Raw genomic sequence first — 20998 nt, forward strand, 5'->3', positions numbered from 1 at the left:
TAGGCTCTATTCTTTCTTTATAGAAATTGTTTGTGAATTTGGATCCGGTGGTGCTTGAAGTACTTTATGAAGCAAAATACTTGTATAAAATGGGATTCGACGTACCAAATGACGTGCTCAGGATGTGTGCAAATGAAGTGCGAATCAAAAAACAACAAATCAAGTTAGTAAACCGTTATTTTTTTATTTTTTCATCACCACATTTTCTTGCCTATTTGTTCTTTACCTAACAAACTGGGCTTTATTCACTATGGGGTAAATTTTAAGTGTTGCTCGCACTCAAAGGCCCATAAACGCATGCATGTGGGCCTTGCATGAGCAACACAGATTTTAAAAGCCACTAATTATGTGTGTTTTTGTATGTGCATAAGCAAATATTTATTACCATGTTATAATGTAAAATATTCTTATATCTATTTAATACCATGTTATAATGTAAAATAGGGCTGTTATCACCCTATTCCTTTAGTTATCTGGAAACCAATGTGATATCTCGATCGAATGTCGGTATACAAAATAAATAAATAAATAAATAAATAAAAAGAACGAGGGGTAGAAAATGGGTGGGGCATGGGCATTCCAGGGCAAGTCCAACAGTTATGCATTTAAATCCATATTTTAAATCTGGCAGCCACAGTTAACCATGTATGTTTACTATTGCTCCTGATGAGGTGATGCAGAAATTGCTTTGTAGGCCTAACATGACAGGGTGAAGGCTCTGGGTCAACTGGGGGGAGTGCAGGCTGATGAACCAGTGGCATCTGGGTGACTGCGAGATAGCCTGGGCAAACTGGTGGACTAAGTGATAAACTGTGAATGTCCTTCATGTGAGCATGTTTTATAATCTGTTTGTGTGCTTTAAAGCCGACAAATTCCCAAGAAAGATACACAAAGTATGTTTGCTCTAGTAATCGCTTAAAATTAGAAGCACACATATGTGTCAGAGGCTTATTTTAAATCATATGCATGCAACTGTGTGCATGATTTAAAATTCCAGCATATGTCTGCTCGCATACCTATAGGTGCATATATGGGTGCCCTCGCACTTGTTTTACAGTTTCCATCCCATTGAATGCTTGGTTACTGATACTGGTTGAAGCCCATTGTGGGCAAGAGCCTGCAGATTATAACCTAAAGCATTAAAAAATTTCTGATACCATTTTCTCAAGTTGGCTCTAAATATTTATATTCTTAAGGTTGATATACTTGAAAAAATTTTCTCTTTCCATTTTGATGATTTAACATTGGAGTCATTGCTCAGTGTTCTCTATGGTATAAGTAAAACATTCAAAATTGGCAGTCTCTTCCTTTCTTTTGCTTGGGTGATATAAAGCAGCTTCTTTAGACTCCACAAGTCCCCGCATTGGATTCTTGTACTTTCAGTCCTGAAAGGTGATCTGCAAATGTTTTTTTAAAAACAAAGTATGACCCAGGTTTAGCTTGATACTTGGAGATCCAGTTTGTGATTAAACCCAGTTCTTGCACTTTGGGCAGGTTGGAGCCAAGAATATCTTGCTACAGTTGGGAGGAGGATATTGGTGATAAATCCTTTACTGAGCCACCTGCTGTCTGGCTGAAAAATGTCATTGGACTGAGGGAGCTATTCCATACTTCATCTTTCACAGGAGATAGGTGTGGTAGTTGAGAGAAGTTCAGAAGCTGAGCAATGTCTACATAGAGCAAATACTTTCATAAGCCTGCACATAGGGTTGCCACCTTTTTCACAGACCCTAAGTGGACACCTCCTCTTTACCCTGCCCTGCACCTGATTCACAATCTTCACTCCCCTCACTTCCCTTAATTTCTGGTCCTTACTTCCCCCCCATTGTTTACCCCTCCACTCTCCTACTTCACCCTTCTCTTGACTGCCCCCATTCTCCTCTTTGTCTTCCCTTATCATGCTTACTACCATTTCTTTGCTTTGCTCTGTTGCTTACCCCTTAACTCTGCTCATCTGTTTCTCTCCTATGATGATCTTCTCTCCCTCTCCTCTCGACCAATAGTTCTCTCCCACTTCCCACCAGCTCAATCTCTGGTAGTTTTCTCTCTCTCCTCCTCCCCATCCAAGTCCATAGTCCCTCTCCTCCTCAGATTCTTGACCTTTTACTCCTTTCCCTCTTCCCTGGTTCCTTCTACCAAGGGTCTTTCACAATCCCCTTCTGAATTACTAAGTCAATGCATTTCTCCCATACCAATCCTCTGTTCTTTCTCCCCCAGTAGGTTGAATACCAGTATGAGCTCGGACCCCCAGGGGACCACCTGCCAATCCTGGGTCCCACTTTAGTGGGTATGAAATGATAAGGAAACAATAATGGAATCAATAATGGAATCATGCAAGGTTTATTATAAAAGCTCACCATATTCATTTTATATCCTGTGCAGCTGGTCAGGTAACCTTAAACACAAACACAAAATTCCACTACCTGAATTTGAGTTGCTTTAGAAATTAGTGGCCCATTGAGTTCTTTAACAAAGTTTGCCCTGTGCTGCCATGGATATCTTCTGCTCTCATCACTTCCTGTTGCCTGTTGCAATATTTTTGCTGCAGCTGTAATGCTCATAGTTTTTGCCAATATTAGAGCATGATATGCACTGTCTGACTCATGGGTGTTGGTGTCTGGTTGCTGGATATCTCCTATTGGTTAGGAATTTCATAGACATCTGATTGGATATGACTGAGTTGCTATCATACCTTGATTATATATATATATAATATATATATATATATATAATATATATACTGTCAGGGTCTGATTGGCTCGAGTTTAATTGGATGGCAGGAATATCCTGCTTACATCAGAAGGTCACGGTCAGGACTTATCCCCCTAGCATTTATCATTGTTATGGTTTAGCGGTGTTTGGGTGGATTCTTAGGTACTGTGGCAGATGACCACGCCCACGGGGAGGAGCCCCATGGAGAGCCACAGTACTGGGCTAAACTCAGGATGCACAAACACAGAATTAGATCTTTTATTGTACAGCTTGATGTATACCACCAGAGGTGGCAGTAGTAAGGTAGTTAAGATGTAGCAGTCTCGGGACCCTCGGCAGAGGAAACCCTTCTCACCCCGTTGATATAGGGAAATTCCGGTGTAGGTTTCCCAGCAAGTCAATGCTGTAGATGAGACAGACTGAGAGTTATATTTCTCACTAAATGGTAGCTGTAAGTAGGCGATTCCACCAGGCTGAAATAGATGGTACTGGCACCGAGGCAGGGAGAGCAGGCCCTCGAGGAGTGAGTACCTGATCCCTGTAAGGCACCTGAAATAAAGCAGAGGGCCCCCGAGGAGCAGGTACCCAGGTTGTCAATACCCCGAAGGGCAGAGAGAGAGCTTCCAGCGGCAGCACGGAAGTGGCAGAGTAGCTTAGACCAGCCGAGACCACTCCGAGTCCAATCCTTGCTAACTCAATTAGCTAGCAAGTAAGTACAGGCTATATACCCAGATGGCATGATGTCACTTGAGGAGTACGCCCCCCCCACCCGAGAGTTTATTCTCCCTTAAGTAGCATCAACTCTACCTCGGACTAAGGGTCCACCTTCAGTTTCATAACACCTGCTTTAAGAAGCAGCTCAATCTACTGCCAAAGATATTCAACAACTATGGACTCAGACCAAAGAGATGCTTCTTAAAGCAGGTGAACTGCTTTAAGTGTCCTATTCATTCTCTCTGTTTGCCTGTTAGACTGTGGATGGTATGCTGAGGTGAAGTCGAAAGAGATATCAAACCTCTTGCACAATGTCTTCCAGAACTTAGCTGTGAATTGGGCTCCTTGATTGGAGACTATGTGCTTAGGAATGCCGTGTAGGCGAAAGATGTGTGTGATGAAGAGCTTAGCAAGCTCTATGGCTGTGGGTAAGCCAGGGAGAGCCACGAAGTGAACCATCTTTGAGAACCGATCTACAGTTACCCAGATTGTGTTGTTTCCTCCTGAGAGTTGTAAGTCTCCCACAAAGTCTGTAGCAATGTGTGTCCATGGCTCGTCTGGTACTGGCAAGGGTTGTAATAGGCCCCAAGGACGATCGGGTGGCAGTTTCTGTCTGGCACAATTAGCACAGGAAGCAACATAGGAGAATGTGTCTTCTTTCATGGTGGGCCACCAGTAATACTTCTGCAGTTTCGCCAGAGTTCTGCATTGACCAGGGTATCCAGCCAGTTTGGAGTCGTGATCCCATGCTAGCAGCTTTTTTCTTAGGTTCTTGGGTACAATGGTTTTACCCACAGGTACTGGGTGAGTAGCTGCCAAGATAACTCTTTTCGGGTCAATGATTTCTTGTGGTTCATCTGGAACGTCCTCAGAGAGGAATAAGCAAGATAGGGCACCTGTTCTGATGTCCTTGTCTCCAGGGCAGTATTTCAGTACAAAGTCAAATCTGTTGAAAAACAGAGACCATCTCGCTTGCCTATGGTTTAGGCGCTGTGCGTGGTGAAGGTACTCCAGATTTTTATGGTCTCTAAAGACTGTGATCTGATGTGCTCCTTCGAGACAAGGGCGCCACTCCTCGAATGCCATCTTTATTGCCAGGAGCTCTTTATCTCCTATTCCGTAATTCTTCTCTGCTGGTGAGAAGCGATGGGAGAAAAATGAGCATGGTTGTAAGGCCTTGGAATCACCGGCCTGGCTTAGTACGGCCCCTATGCCGATGTCTGAGGCATCGACCTCAACGATGAAGGGCTTAGTTGGATCCGGGTGTCGGAGGCACGGCTTGCTTGAGAAGGCGTCTTTCAGTTTCTGGAATGCTGTTACTGCCTCCGTAGACCTATTGGCAATGTTGGCACCTTCTTCGTCAAAGGTATAAGTGGAACAGTTAGTAAGGAGTAGTTCTTGATGAATGTTCTGTAATGGTGAAACCTAGAAATCGTCTGAGAGCATTTAGACCAGTGGGTTGTGTCCATTTCTTAATGCTCTCCAGCTTCTATGGGTCCATCTGGAAACCTTGATTGGAAACAATATACCCCAAGAAAGGCACTGATTCCTTGTGAAACTCGCACTTAGACAACTTGGCATATAGATGATTCTCGTGGAGTCTTTGCAGCACTCTTTTGACATCCTCCAGATGAGTGGTCATGTCTTGGGAAAATATCAAGATATCATCTAAGTATACAACGACACATTTGTAGAGGAGGTCCCGCAAAATGTCGTTCATTAAATTTTGGAAGACAGCCGGGGCATTGCACAAGCCAAAGGGCATCACTAGATATTCAAAGTGACCATCCCGGGTGTTGAAGGCTGTCTTCCATTCATCGCCAGAGCGGATGTAAACTAAGTTGTAGGCTCCCTTGAGATCAAGCTTGGAGAATATCTTGGCTCCCTGTAGTCTGTCAAATAGCTGAGATGAGTGGTAAGGGAAAGCGGTCTTTCACGGTTATCTTGTTGAGACCCCTGTAATCTATACATGGATGCAACGTTCCGTCCTTCTTCCCCACAAAGAAGAAGCCTGCGCCAGCCGGAGACTTGGAGGGTCTTATGAAGTCTTTTTGAAGGTTCTCCTGAATATATTTGGACATGGCTTTATTCTCTACCACGGAGAGAGGATAGACCCGTCCTTTGGGTGGTTCAGTGTTAGGCTTCAAATTGATGGTGCAGTCATAGGGTCTGTGTGGCGTAGTACGTCTACAGCTTCTTTGGGAAATACATCTTGAAACGATGCATATTGAGGCGGCAACCCAGGCATCAATGGGATAGTTGGCATGCAGGGTACAGGAGTGACCTCCAGCAGACATTTACCATGGCAATCTGGACCCCAACGTGAAAGTTCCAGAGTGGTCCAATTGAGTTGAGGCATATGCTGCTGCAGCCACGGTAGCCCCAATACTATAGGGTGTATGGCCTTCTCTAAAACAAAGGATATGGTTTCAGAATGGAGAGCGCCGGTCCGTAAGCATACTGGTTTGGTGAGCTGAGTTACTTTGCCCGGTAAGGGCTCTCCATAAATGGAAGATAGGAGTAGTGGAGACGTCATGGTGGTAGTGGGAATCCGCAAGTGCTCCACTAATTATTGTAAAATGAAATGACCTCCTGCCCCTGAGTCCACTAGGGCAAGAGTATGATACTCTAAGGGTATGCAGATCAAGGATACAGGAAGAGAGAGCAGAGGAGAGTGTGCAGTAAGACCTAAGAAGAGTCCTCCCGCAGGACTTAGGTCTGCCAGTTTCCCGGACATAAAGGGCATGTTTGAACAGCATGGCCAGATTGTTTACAATACATGCAAAGCCCCAACTTCTTCCGTGTTCTTCTCTCTTTTGATGTCAGGTGGCTGCGGTCTAATTGCATTTGTTCTTCTTCACCAGCAACTGGACCCGAGGGAATAGGCCTGGGTGTGGACTTAACTCAAGCTTTACCCTGAAAGGTTCTTCTGGGAGTCTTGGTCTCTTGAACCTTGTCAAGAAGTCGGCGATCAGTCCTTGTTGCCAAATTCACCAGTTCAGCCAAGGTCTCATGCATCTCACGAGCTGCCAGCTCGTCTTTCAAACGAGAGTTCAGTCCTTCAAAGAAGAGGGTCCTCAGGCATTTAGGGTCCCAATGTAATTCAGACGCCAGTATCTTGAATTCGATAGCAAAGTCAGCTAAAGATTTCGTACCTTGCTTCAGATGAACCAGTGAAGATCCTGTAGTGGTATGCCGGGCAGGGTAATCAAAAACTGATCTGAACAGCTCAAGGAATCCGGCAATATCATGTAGATTAGGATCATCACGCTCCCACAGCGAAGAGGCCCAAGCCAACGCTCTTCCATCCAGATAAGACAAGATATAGGTGGTCTTGGCATAAGTTGTCGGAAAATGGCTAGGTTGCAGGGAAAAGTGCATGCAACACTGGTTAATAAAACATCTACATTTCCAAACTACCCCCAAGAAGCGTGTTGGAGCAGATAGAGGTATAATAGTCTTGACCATCACTTCTGGCGGTGTAACTTCTTTACCTGTGGTGGTAGGTAAGTTCATCTGTGCGTGCAGCTGGTTGAATGCAGCAGTCAAATTCTCCACCGCATTCTGCTGTTCGGAGATTCACTGGGCCAGGCCTGGAATGGCCTGCAATGCGGTGAGCTGAGCCAGATCTATGGAGTTAGCAATCTGTTATGGTTTAGTGGTGTTTGGGTGGATTCTTGGGTATTGTGGCAGATGACCACGCCCACGGGGGGGGGGGAGCCACAGTACTGGGCTAGACTCAGGACACACAGACACAGAATTAGATCTTTTATTGTACAGCTTGATATATACCACCAGAGGTGGCAGTAGTGAGATAGTTGATGTAGCAGTCTCGGGACCCTCAGCAGAGGGAACCCTTCTCACCCCGTTGGTATAGGGGAATTCCGGTGTAGGTTTCCCAGCAAGGCAATGCTGTAGGTGAGACAGACTGAGAATTAGATTACTCACTAGATGGTAGCTGTAAGTAGGCGATTCCACCAGGCTGAAGTAGATGGTACTGGCACCAAGGCAGGGAGAGCAGGCCCTCAAGAAGTGAGTACCCAGGTTAGTCAATACCCTGAAGGGCAGAGAGTGAGCTTCCAGTGGCAGCACGGAAGCGACAGAGTAGCTTAGATCGGCTGAGACCAATCCAAGTCCAGTCCTTGCTAACCCAATTAGTTAGCAAGTAAGTACAGGCTGTATACCCGGGGACTCCCCCGAGCTTTGCGCCAATGCTGGAATAAAGATGTGGGTAGCGCGCACACCCTAGTAGGCCCTTGGGAGGAACATGGCGGGAGGCAGCACCATAGCCGTTCCGGGGATGCTGGAGAGGGCAGCTTGCAAACACGGCAGTAGCCATTTTCCCAAGGTAAGCGGGAGGAGCCGTGAACAAGGTGAGGCATACAGGGCGAAGCCATGTAAGACCGATGGACGCAACAATCATGGCCTGTTTAGAAGGGGATCAACAGTATTTTCCTTAGTTCTACATCTGCGGTTAGTTATTTAGACATCTTCCTGTGATGTGCTGAGTTTTGTTTGGTACAGGTCCGGCTTCTCATGATTAATTCATGATGGTGACTTATGTCTCTTTATGTGACAGTGTAAATTGATATTTGAGCCTAGCAAAAGACTATTTTGCAGCTAAACTATACTGCTCATGTATTCCCCCCTCCCTAGGTTTCACTTATTCTGCAAAACTTAAGATGTATGCTGTTACAGAAAGCAGTTGTCTAAAAAATAGGAAACATCTTTCTACAAGCAAAAATCAGAACATAGCTATATAGTTAATGATGGCAGATAAAAACCAAAATGGTCCATCTTCTCTGTCCATCAAACTGCTTATGATAATTAACAATGATCCATGCAGGTTACACCAATGCCTTCTGTTAAGTGTAATAACTACTACTCCATGCAGGTATTCCCATGAAGAAATATTAACTTTAGATACAACAGAGGTTACCCTATTTTTTCATTTTCATTCTCTAGTCCAGTGGTTCACAACCTTTTTTTGGCTGGGACATACCTGACAGATAGTTCTCACATGCATGGTACACTGAACATATGACCATCACTGGACTAAATGCAAACATATATTCTGCATCCTCAGGAACCCCCTTGACCCTCAGCAATGGGTGCATAGCAGAACTAGGGCATTACCCATACAACTCACCATACAAAAAAGATATTCTGGTTCTGATGACATCTCAGTAAAGCAAAACAAACTCCCTTTTACTAGCAGGCGCAACACCCCTCCTTATGAAAAGACAGTAATTTACCACTAATGCATGTCCTATTGAGAAAACACAACAAATAAGATTGATACAAATGCCTACATGCTAGTAAAATACCTCACCTTGGTCACACACACAGAACCGACTTTCACCAAGTACAGAAAGACCACAAATTATAAATATGGAGACAGAAATTGGAATGAAAAACCAAAAAAAGCCACTCTGCATGCAGTGCAAACCTGGAGAAATGGAAATAGAAATATAGCACCTAATATAGTCCCAGGATCTGCAATAATACACACAAACTAATCCGCACAAAGTTACACTTGTATTATGGAACGCACTCAAACAATAACAATCCTATCTATGAAAAGGAAACACTACAAATATTAAATCAGGCCCTAAACACTAATACACCTCCTATTAGGAAAACAGAACAGGCCAAGCTGCTATAGATTCCCACACAGAAATAATTGTAAAACTATACTAATAAATGTTACAAAACAGCTGATAAACAGAATAATATCCAACAATTAAAATCTCATAAAAATTATAAAAAATTGTCCAAATATCAATAAAATATTTCAAAACAGCAGACACATCACATAATACCCGATAATTAAAATGGCAGTCAATCAAGAAAATAAACTTAAAAAGCCACCTTTACTTACCCTCTCCAGCAACTCTTACTCCTTTCCCTTGCAAGCCAATAGCATACACTAGAAGCAGCAGTGGCTGCTGAAGCTCTGTCCTCTTCCTTAGGGCCCACAACCAGTCACTCACACACAGTCTCTGTCTCACACACACCAGTAATCCCCCTTTCCAATCTCTCTTCCTCGCGCATGCACCAGTCACCTCCCTGACCAGTTTCTGTCTCTCTCACACACACACCAACACACACCATTCACCTCCCTGACCAGTCTCTCTTCCTCACACACTCACACACTGGTCACCTTGCTGACCAGTCTGTTTCTCACACACAGACACCAGTCACCCCCTGACCAGTCTCCATCTCTCTTTCACACACACACACACCATTCACCTCCTTGACTAGTCTTTTTCTCTCTCACAAAAACACATCACCTCCGACCAGTCTCTCAATCACACACATGTCCTCTCACTTACAAACAAGCTCTCAATCACACACAAATGCTCTTACTCCCATTCTACCACACACATACAAAACTGCCACTCATGCACCCAGGCACCCATTCTACCACACACACAGCTCCCACTCATGCACCCAGGTACCCATTCTGCCACTCACACACATGCACACAAGCAAGTTTCCTCTGTCACATGGAGCCTCTTATTGTTTGGCCCAATAAACCTGGCCTCCGCTCTTCAGCTGCTGCTGGCCTGACCTCTGGTGGCGGCACACAGTGTCACTCCGCTACAAACTGCATTGACCTACCGGGGGATGATCGATCCTATGATAGGCCAATCTGCCCCTGGGGAGAAGGGAAGTACAACTGGGGCAGTGGGACACCGGGAGCCATAACACACCTGCCGGTGCTTGGTGATACACTGGTGTGTCTCGACACACCGGTTGAGGATCATTGCTCTAGTCACTAGGGATCCTGTGCATCTGACCCATGCCCTTTGAATTCCATTACCATTTTTTATTCACCACCTCTTCCAGAAGAGCATTCCATGCATTCACCATCCTCTCCATGAAGAAATATTTCCTGACATTGTTTTTGAGTCTTTCCCCTTGAAGTTTCATATTATGACCCTAGTTTTACAACTTTCTTTCTGTCAGAAAAGGTTTGATTTTTGTGCATTATTAATTTCTTTCAGATACTTTAGTCTGTATCATGTCTCCCCCTGTCTTTCTTCTTCTCCTCCAGGGTATACATATGTAGTTCCTACAGTCTTTTCTCATAAGTCTTCCAGTGTAGAGCTCACATCATTTTGGTTGCTTTCTCTGGACTCCTTCCATCATGTCCTTATCCTTTTTGAGATATGGTCTCCAGAACTGAATACAGTGATCCATGTGAGGCCTCACCAAAGACCCGTAGGAGGGCATTATCATCTCCTTTTTTCTGCTGGTTATACCTTTATGCAGCAGTGTATCCTTCTGGCTTTAGTCATTGCCTTTTCACAATGCTTTACTACCTTTAGGTCAACAAACATTATCATCCCGAGGTCTCATTCCCAGTCCATATACATCAGTTTTTCACCCCCACCCCCATCACATACAGCTTTTTTGGATTGCTGTACTGCAAATGCATGACTCTGTGTTGTATCTGTGGACTCTTGGGACGAGGTAAGATTGGTGAAACCTGCAGGAAGGAGCCCTGCAGGTTCTCACCATCAGCAGTCAGACCCAAGCAAAGCAGAGACCTGGCGGGACCTTCGCCTATACCAGCTCTCATTCCCCTTAGATTCAGCCTTTAGTTGCTATGGCCGATAGGTCTTAGGTGGGGTTTCTGCTGATGATAGAAGTGGTTGCTCTTGGATAGCTTGAGTGGTAGGCTGGTGTAGGTCAGGCGAGTCTAAACTCCAGGCAATGGTCAAAGGCAGTGTTACACTCTGCGGCCGTAGATGACTGCAACCTCTGTTGCTCACTTCCTTTTTTTCTGCCTTAGCTTCGATGAGTGAATTCGCGGCCTCTGCCAGCTACCGCAGGCCTTCCTGCCTCTGTTCCTGGGCCCACCTGAGCAGCATGGATGATACCAACCGCCATCTTACCCTCGGGGTCCCCAAGGCGAGCGCGCAAGCTCCCGAGCCTGCTTTAAACATGTCATGGTGGGAACCTCGGGGGCGTCCCTCTCAGATGACATCACTAATCTTGGATATTTAAACCCGCCGGCCCAGACAGCCGACGACTTGGCAACGAGTTCATCTTGCTGAATCCACCTACTCTCGCTTCACTATTTGCTCCAGTTCCTGCTTCTGTGGCGTGAGACTACCGGGTACCCGCTCCTCTGGGGCCCTTCCTCATCTCTTGGGTATCCGCTTCTCGGAGGGCCTTCGCCCGGCCTCCTGCCTACCTCGCTTCCCGAGGCTTCCTACGGAACTACTTCTTTGTCTTCAGTCACTTTGAGTAACCACGCTGTGGACCACTGCTGTGAGATCTATGTTGGCGTCCTCTCCGGTGTACCCCGCTCTGCGGACCATTGCCGTGATATCGCTAGAGGAGCCCTCACTGGGTCTACCCCGCTCTGTGGACCTTTGCTGTGATATCGCTGGAAGAACCTCATCGGTGGACTCCGCTCTGCGGACCAGTGCTGTGATCTGCCACCGAGGATCCCTCTTGTGTACCATCTCTATGGACCCCGTGTAACTTCAGTGACTGTACTTTCGCTCGGCACCCACCTCTCCTCCGGTAGTGCTGCACGTATTGCCTGACTCCAGTTATCCCAAGCTGAATCTGACGTCAGCACCGTGGCCCAGCTCCTGGGGTCACCATCTCTCTCTCCTCTTCTCCTGCTGTATACCATCCCGCAACGGAGACCTCACCTCCCGACGGTGAGGTTAAGTGGGGCTCCTCCCCTGGGCAGTACCATCTCTCACCTCGGCCAAAGGGCCCACATACCCACAAATCCTAACAGGCAGGCAGCACTCAGGTGTATCCAATATCAGGTAGGGGTCAGGCATATCTGAGATCACTCAGTGGTCAGAAGCAGGTAGCAGTCAGGCATATCTGAGATCAGGAAATGATCAGAGGCAAACAGCAGTCAGGGGTATGCAAGGTCAGGCTGAGGTCACACCAGTTATCTGTTCAAAAGGAGAGGAGGGATGAATAGGCAGGACAGGCATGCAAGGAGAAGAATAGGTGGGCAATGAAGAAGGAGACGAAGACTGAAGACAAGACTGGAAACGAAAACAGGATGCTGGAGCAACACTACTCTGGAGTAGATGGACCTGTTGCTGAGACATCGAAGCAGAGCCAGCAAGGGCCTTTTATAGGCCCCAGTGTCTGACGCCATCCAGGGCTGCTGCAGGGCTTTTTCCACTGTGGGCCCTTTAAATCAGGCAGCGTCAGGCATGCACGCGCCTAAGGGGAAGCACCGGTGGTTGCAATCGGTGGCATCCTGCTGTGTGGAAGTCAGGCGGTGTTTTACCATGTCAGAGCTTGGCATTCTGCCGCAGGAAGAGCAGGAGGACCTTGGGTACATTGGGGGGCCAGTGGCCCAGCCAGGAAGGTAAGTGCTGCATTCTGCAGGAGCAGCCCTGGACCGCCAAATGCAACAGTACCCCCCCTTTTAAGCCCCCTTCCCAGAGGTTCTGGGTTTCTAGGAGTACAGTAGATGAAATTCTCTTAAAAGATTGCTGTCCAAGATTTTGGAAGCAGGCTCCCAAGAATTTTCTTGTGGGTCATAGTTCTTCCATTAAAAGATATTCAGTTTGTTTTTTTTTGCCTCTCCAGCGAGAATCCAAAACCTCCTGAGCTTCATCAGCAGCCACATCATGTGGCTCGGGCGGTATTCTTGACTGCAGTGACACATGAAATACGTTATGGATCTTCAATGTGGATGGTAATCTTAATTGATATATTACAGGTCCTGGTTGCCAAAGCACAGAGAAAAGTCCAATATAATGTGGTGCCAAGCACATAGATGGAGTTGTAGACATATATGCTGAGTACGCATCCAGACTTTCTCTCCTACTTTAAACTGAGGGGCTGGTCTTCTATGGGCATCTGCTATTTTCTTGGCTCCGGCAGCAGCTTTCTCAATCAAGTGATTGGTCTGTTTCTATAGTGGAGAGTTAAGCCCCTGGAGATGGTTCTGTCACAGGCAGTAGTAGAGGAAGCAGAGGCTGTTTCCCAGAGACCAGCTGAAAAGGTGAGGAGCCAGTGGCCGCATGGATATGAGAGAATTCAGCCCAGGGTAAGAGAGGGGCCCAGTTATCCTTGCGCTTATTGACGTAGGAGTGGAAGAAGGTCTTGAGAGTATGTTTAGCATGCTCCGCTTACCCATTGCCTTGTGGGTGATAGGCTGTAATGTAGTCAAGGGTGATACTGAACTTCTTGCTAAGAGATTGCCAGTATCTAGCAGTGAATTGAACTCCTCTATTTGGTAGTATGTATTGAGGTAGGCCATGCAGGCAAAGTTGTGGAGGTGAAGAGACACACTAATTCTGGTGCAGAAGGAAGGCCTGGTAATGGTATGAAGTGTGCCATTTTTTGAGAACTGATCAATCACCTTCCAAATCACGATGGCATTGTTTAATATTTATTTATTGATTTTGTATACCGTCGTTCGGTGGCACTATCATGGTTTACAACATGGTAAAAGAAATATACAATATATAAGAACATTAATACAATGCATAATAAATAAAACAATAATAAAGATAGGAAAAAGCAATTATTAATAGAAATCATTAAGAACTAATTAAAATAAAACAATAAAAAAATGATTATTAGGAACATTTCATAAAAAAGATAAAATAGTGTGAAGTAAAAGTGAGAGGGTAATTACATTATTTGGGATCTTGGTAAGCCTTCTTAAATAGCCAGGTCTTAACATCCTTTGTGAATATCTTTAGACTCGGTTGTAGCCGTATTTCCACTGGAAGTGAATTCCATATCTTTGGGGTTGCTAATGAAATCGCAAGTTTTCTTACTTGGGAGAGCTGTGCAGATCGTACAGATGGGATAGTTAATAAACCTTTGTTTGCTGATTGTAGGTTTCATTGTGGTGTGTGGAGTTTGATAACTGCATTTAGCCAGTCAGTCTGATCCTCATGGATGATCTTGTGTAGAATGCATAAAACATTGTACTCGATTCTAAACTTTATGGGTAGCCAATGTAAGAATATTAAAATTGGAGTGATGTGTTCCTGGTTCTTAGTGCCAGTTAGAATTCTGGCTGCTGAATTCTGTAAAATTTGTAGAAGGCGAATTGTAGATAGAGGTAAGCCGAGTTACCGTAGTCAATGTTAGCAAATATAAGGAGTTGAAGTACTGTTCTAAAATTAGAAGGGTTTAGAAGAGGCTTTAGTTGTCTCAGTGTTAAAAGTTTATGATAACCATCTTTAATTTTGTCTGCGATATGAGTTTTAAGATTTAATTCGCTATCTATGATTACTCCAAGGTCATGTGCATATGATACAGGGAAAATTTCGGTTTGTTGATCTTCAAGTTTCAATGGTGCCAAGGAAGTAAAGTAAATTTTTCTATCCAGCATTATGATTTCTGTTTTTATCAATATTTAATATGAGTCTCATATGTGTCAGAAGTTGTTTGATGATGGATAAGTACATGACAGTTTTTTTGTAGGTTGGGTCGAGAGTGTTGTGTATTGGAATTAATATCTGTATATCATCTGCATATATGTAGTGTGTAAAACCGAGACCAGCAAGTAAATGACAGAGGGGAAGCATATAAATGTAAAGTAATGTGGCAGAGAGTGAGGATCATTTTGGAACATCAGTTTTAAGATGGATTTTTTCTGAGAAGGAGTTGTTGATTTTTACGTGAAAGTTACGATTTGAGAGATAAGATGAGGACCATTGAAGTGTGTTATTTGTGAGTCCAATTTCTGTTAAGCAGTCAAGAAGAATGGAATGGTTTACTGTGTTGAAGGTGGCAGATAGATCTAACAGGACCAGTAGATGGGGAGGTCCACGATAAAATCCATGGACAAATGGGTCCAGGGTTCCCTGGGTGTTGGCAATGGCTGTATCAGCCCCCAGGGATGGCAATGCAGTGCTTTTTGCTGTGCTCAAATGGGACATGAATAAACAAAGACCTTGATGTCTGTCTTCATCTGGTGCTACCAGTAGGGTTGTTGACTCAATTCAAGGGTTGGTGCCTGTCCAGGGTGACCTGTGACATGGGAGTCATGGTCCCATTTCAACACCGTTGCATGGAGTCTGGAAGGTACAACTGTCTTCTCTAGAGAGAATGGTACCGCTTCCCTAGAGAGAAGGGTACTGAAGTAGCCAGATGTATCATAGTGGAATAGATGATGTGTTGGGTAGGTTCTGGGACATCCTCAGTCTGGAAAGAATGTGAGAGGGCTTCTGCTTGTTGATTCTTGAGTGTTGAGAGATACAACAATTCAAAATTGAAGTGAACAAATAACAAAAGACCAAATGCCTTGTCTTGCATTAAGCGTCTGAGCTTGATGTAGGTGTTCAAGGTTCTTATGATCCATGTATATGGTAACATGGTGTTGGGTTCCTTCAAGCAGGTGGTACCATTCCTCAAGAACTAATTTAACAATCAAGAGCCCTTGATCTCTGATGCTGTAATTATGTTCAGCTGGAGAGAATTTCTTAGAAAAGAAGGATCATGGATGAAGTGCTCCTTCAAGCAGGTGGTACCATTCCTCAAGAACTAATTTAACAATCAAGAGCCCTTGATCTCTGATGCTGTAATTATGTTCAGCTGGAGAGAATTTCTTAGAAAAGAAGGATCATGGATGAAGTGCTCCTTCTGGGGTGTGTTGACTGAGGACAGCAACTATGCCCAGGGTAGTGGCATCAACTTTTAGGATTCAGGGTCAAGCAGGATCCAGGTGAAACAGGCAAGGCTCATCTGTGAAGGCATTTTTTACATTTCTGTTTTTTGGTATTGGCACCCTTGCAAGTAAGTATTCCCTCTTATTCTAGTTCATTCCCCAGTTATAATGCAATTGCATTCTTATATGCTTGTTATTGTTTTAATGTAAACCGAAATGATATGTAACTTTGCTACATGAATTGCGGTATATAAAAATGTTAAATAAATAAATAAATAAATAAGAACCATAAGGGGGGCTGCCACAGAGGAATACTTTGGGATAAACCAATGTTAATAACTAGCAAATCCCATGAATCTTTGTAGATCCCAGAGGCCCTCAGGAAGGGCCCAGTCCCTGATGGCTTTTATTTTGGCAGGATCCATCTGGAATTCATCTTGTGAAACTATGTACCCCAGGAAGGAGAGCTCCTCTTGTTCAAAAATACATTTTTTTCAATTTGGCATAGAGATTGTTCTCTCACAGGCATTGCAGGATGTTGCAGACATCTCCCTGGTGGGGACTTAGTGTCTGGGAAAAGATCAATATGTTGTCTAAGTATACGACAACACGTGTGTAGAATAGATTGCAAAAAATCTAGTTGACCAACTTCTAGAAAACTGCCAGCACATTGCAAAGCCCAAAGGGCACGACTTAGAATTCGTAATGTCCATTGTGAATGTGAAATGTAGTTTTCCACTCATGAACAGCCTTAATACAAATAAGGTTATATGCATTCCTGATATCCAGCTTTGTGAATATCTTGGTGCCTTGCAAGCAGTTGTTATTAGTGGTAATGGATAACAGTCCTTCTTGGTGATGGCACTCAGGCTGCAGTAGTCTATGCACGGCCCAAGAGAGCCAACTTTCTTCGTGGCAAAAAAGAATCCAGCCCCTGCAGAGGAAGAAGGATGGATAAATGCATGTTTCAGATGTTCCCGAATGCAATTGTATCCCCCTCATTCCCAGAGAGAACAGGCCCAAGCTAGGATTGTTCCACCCAACAGAAACAGAATGTATGTAGTTTTCATCTGGTCATCAGGAAGTAGTGGTGCCTACAGCTGAAAGTGTGGCACTGGTTCAAAAATCTCTGACATCACTTGGGGTCCTAGGTGTACTGGGATGGAGCTGGTAATTGTGGTATGGGACTTCTCGAGGCCACGGAATTTAGCAGTGCCAGCACAGGTGGAGGTAGCACCGCAGAAGTGGTCAAGGCATCCAGGCAAGTGGATAACTGATCCATCAACATTGCCAGAAGTCCCAAGGTTATTTACTGATGTACAACTTGTGGGTTAGACCCGGAATGGTCTGCAAGGAAGTCAAGTCTGCTGAATCCATGCCATGAGCAAACTGTTATGTCTGTAGAACCTTGGGCCGGCAGGACGTCAGGGAGGAGTCCTGCAGGTTCCCACCATCAGCAGGTCAGATCCAGGTGAAACAGAGACCCAGCAGGACCTTTGCCTTTACCAACCCTCGTTCCTTTTGGGTTCACTCATTTTGAATACTGGCAGCAGATTGCCTTTGCCCTCACTATGTCACAGGGGCCGGTACCTGTGACATAGTGAGGGCAAAGGCGACCGGCGCCATTTTGAGTACTGGCATCGGACAGCCGGTGTGCAGGAGGTTGCTCCCGGACCCCCGCTGGACTTTTGGCAAGTCTTGTGGGGGTGAGGATGTCCACCCAAGCTGGCCAAAGGTCCCTGGGGGTCCATCGGGGGTCCTGGAGCGACCTCCTGCACTCTGGCCGTCCGATGCCAGTAGTCAAAATGGCGCTGATAGCCTTTGCCCATACTATGTCACAGGGGCTACCGGTGCCATTGGTCAGCCCCTGTCACATGGTAGGAGCACAAGATGGCGCCGATGACCATGTGACAGGGGCTGACCAATGGCACCGGTAGCCCCTGTGACAAAGGCTATTGGTGCCATGATGAAACCGGCACCGAGGGTGTGAGTGCAGGGGATGGCTCCTGGACCCCCCGCTGGACACCAGGGAGTTTTGGTAAGTCTTGGGGGGTCAGGAGGGTGGGGGGGTTGTAGTTAATTTTAATTTTAGCTGGGACATGAATAGAAATCGCCGTATTAACGCATCGGGGCGCCATACGGCCGAATGCAACATATCTGCTCCCCGACGAATCCGAATCACGAATGCAACGTATGGCGTCCCTCTGCACATCCCTATGACAGACAAATGTTCTGCAAGAACCAGAATCCAGCATTCACAGTGTTAAGAAATTGGGAAAAGGTCTGTACTGTTTAGCCTGCCCAGAGAACAGCACTACATAGCTAGAAGAGAAAACCAAAGGAATGCTAGACCATTTAAGGAAGAAAAGGTGTAAATTTGACTGGCTCTCTCTCTGGCCAATGCAATACCGTGTGTTGCAGCCAGCACATGGCTCAATATGCGATTGGACGCACATCCATAACCCCCGATACCAAACAGGAATTATCGCATCCAAAATGCACGTCCAATTGAGCACATAGCTAATAGCGCTTATCACATGTAAAGTACATGTAGATGAGTCTATTAGATACTCCCCGAGATGCAAAAAATTTCCCACGTGGCAAATTTTATGCCAGCCCTAAAGATCTAACACGCTCAAGGGCTCATTGTAAATAAACAAAATTTCAAAAGCGGAAACATGAAAAAAACATTTTGAAAAATAAAAAATATCTGGGCGCTCAAATACAGTCCAGGCTGTGTATATTTTGGGTGTATATTGCCCTGGTAACTGAAGAAAATGGATGCTTGTATTGAATGTCCATTTCCTATCCGCAATGACAGCCACCTTTCCTGGGTGCCCAATGCCAAGGAGGTGCTAGGAATGCTCAATTTCCCTTGTGCCTCCGTTTTTTACCATGTCAGCCAATTCAAATATTAAATCGGGCACACAGGAGAAGTTGATCGGAGTGCGTTGAGAGAGCAGGTGCCGAATCATGATCACCTGTTTACGTGTGCCGATATTGTATCGGCCTATCTATGGGTGCGTGGCGGGAATGGCCAGGAGTAGGAACCAGAAGACAGGAAGAGAGGAGTGTATCTGACAACCCTGCAATCAATTCTTCTGAAGAGCTAATTAACAGGAGGGAGAGACAGAAATCTGCACTCTGAGGGGATAGAGAGACAGAGAGCTGTTTTTGCTTTATAGTCAAGCTACATGTAAAATCCCAACAAGAACCAGAGAAGCCAGGAGCTGAGAGACAGAGAAATTTCTTTCCAGAGATATCTGTGCCCAGGAGAACATGGCTGGATTGCCTTTCTAAGAGACTTAAAGTACCGTATTTTCCGGCGTATAAGACGAGTTTTTAACCCCTGAAAATTTTCTCAAAAGTCGGGGGTCATCTTATATGCCGGGTGTCGTCTTATAGGGCGTATAATTAATTTATAAGTCCTTCCTGTCTCGAAGACTATCAGAGCGGTAGCACATCCCTCTGGCCCGCCCTTGTATCCTATTACCGGTTAGGGATGTGAATCGTTATCGTTTTGGGGGAGGGCGGGAAAAACGGCACACTAAAATAACCCCTAAACCCACCCCGACCCTTTAAAACTAATCCCTTAGATTCCCCTACCCTCCCGACCCCCCAAAAACTTTTTTACAGGTACCTGGTGGTCCATGGGGGTCCCGGGAGCGATCTCCCGCTCTCGGGCCATCGGCTGCCACTAATCAAAATGGCGCCGATGGTCCTTTGCCCTTACCATGTGACAGGGTATCCATGCCATTGGCTGGCCCCTGTCACATGGTAGGAGCACTGGATGGCCCGCGCCATTTTGAGCTGCAGATTTATCCTTTCTAAGAATTTTTGGAATTGGTCCCCCTGACGCAGCCTGACACAAAACTCGGCCGTGTCGGGGCTCTGTATGATTACTTGTCTATACTTCTTGATTTAAATTTTGTGCACTATTGCTGTGTGCACATATTAAATTATTAGTGTTTTGTTTAAAGTGCTATTGTCCAGTTTCATTGATTGCTGCACATTATTCTGCTATGATTTACCTAAATGTGTGTGCTCTTAACTCCGCCCCCCTTTGTATGCTTGTGCAAGCATTACCAGTTTCAAGCGCTTCTGTTCGGTTTGGCAATGGCTCCCCACGTATTCACCAAGGATGGAATCCTGGTTCATCTTTATTTGGATGACTGGCTCATCCGGGCGAAGTTGGAACAGCTTTGCAAGGTGGCGGTTCACTCAGTAGTGCATCATCTTCACTCGCTCGGATGTGTCATCAATTACTCCAACAGCCAGTTGGTACCGTCCCAAGTGTTGGTTTTCTTGGGAGCCCGGTTTGATACGGCTGTGGGCAAAGTTTTTCTCTCACAGGAGTGGATGGACAAGCTAATGACTCAGGTTCACTGGCTGTTGGCCCTTCCCTTGCCCAAGGTATGGGACTACTTACAAGTTCTTGGCCCTATGACGTCTACTCTGGAGTTGGTTCCCTGGGCTTTTGCTCATATGAGACCTTTGCAAAGGGTGCTGCTTTCCCGCTGGGACCCCAAGTCCGAACAATTCCATTTACCCTTACCGCTCATGGATCTCGCCAGTCTCTGATGGTGATTAGTTCCCGAGCATTTAGAGCAAGAGGTGGATATGGAGAACCCCAGTGGGTAATTGTGACAATGGATGCCAGCCTCTCCGGATTGGGGGCAGTTTGCCAGTCTCGATTGGCTCAGGGTCAGTGGACACGTCAGGAGGCACAGTGGTCCATAAATTGATTGGAGACGAGAGCAGTACATCTAGCACTGCGCAGCTTTCTCCCTCTAGTCCGGCATCAGTCGGTGCGGATTCTGTCTGACAACGTGACAACTGTGGCATACATCAATCATCAAGGGGGAACAAAAAGTCAGCCGTGGCCAACGAGGCAGACGAGCTGATGGTCTGGGCGGAGCGCAATCTGGTCCGGTTGGCAGCATC

General features: G+C 45.6%; 1 protein-coding gene across 1 annotated transcript in view; it reads left to right on the plus strand.

Moving 5' to 3' along the window:
- The window catches only part of LOC115083294 (dynein heavy chain 5, axonemal-like), a 1259434-nt gene that overhangs the window by 185443 nt on the left and 1052993 nt on the right, over nucleotides 1-20998 (plus strand). Inside the window, exon 16 of the mRNA XM_029587102.1 lies at nucleotides 24-163. Coding sequence (XP_029442962.1) covers nucleotides 24-163 — 140 coding nt within the window. The remainder of the gene's footprint in view (nucleotides 1-23; nucleotides 164-20998) is intronic.

This window comes from Rhinatrema bivittatum, chromosome 2 (assembly GCF_901001135.1).
Source record: "Rhinatrema bivittatum chromosome 2, aRhiBiv1.1, whole genome shotgun sequence".
NCBI classification, from domain to species: Eukaryota; Metazoa; Chordata; class Amphibia; order Gymnophiona; family Rhinatrematidae; genus Rhinatrema; species Rhinatrema bivittatum.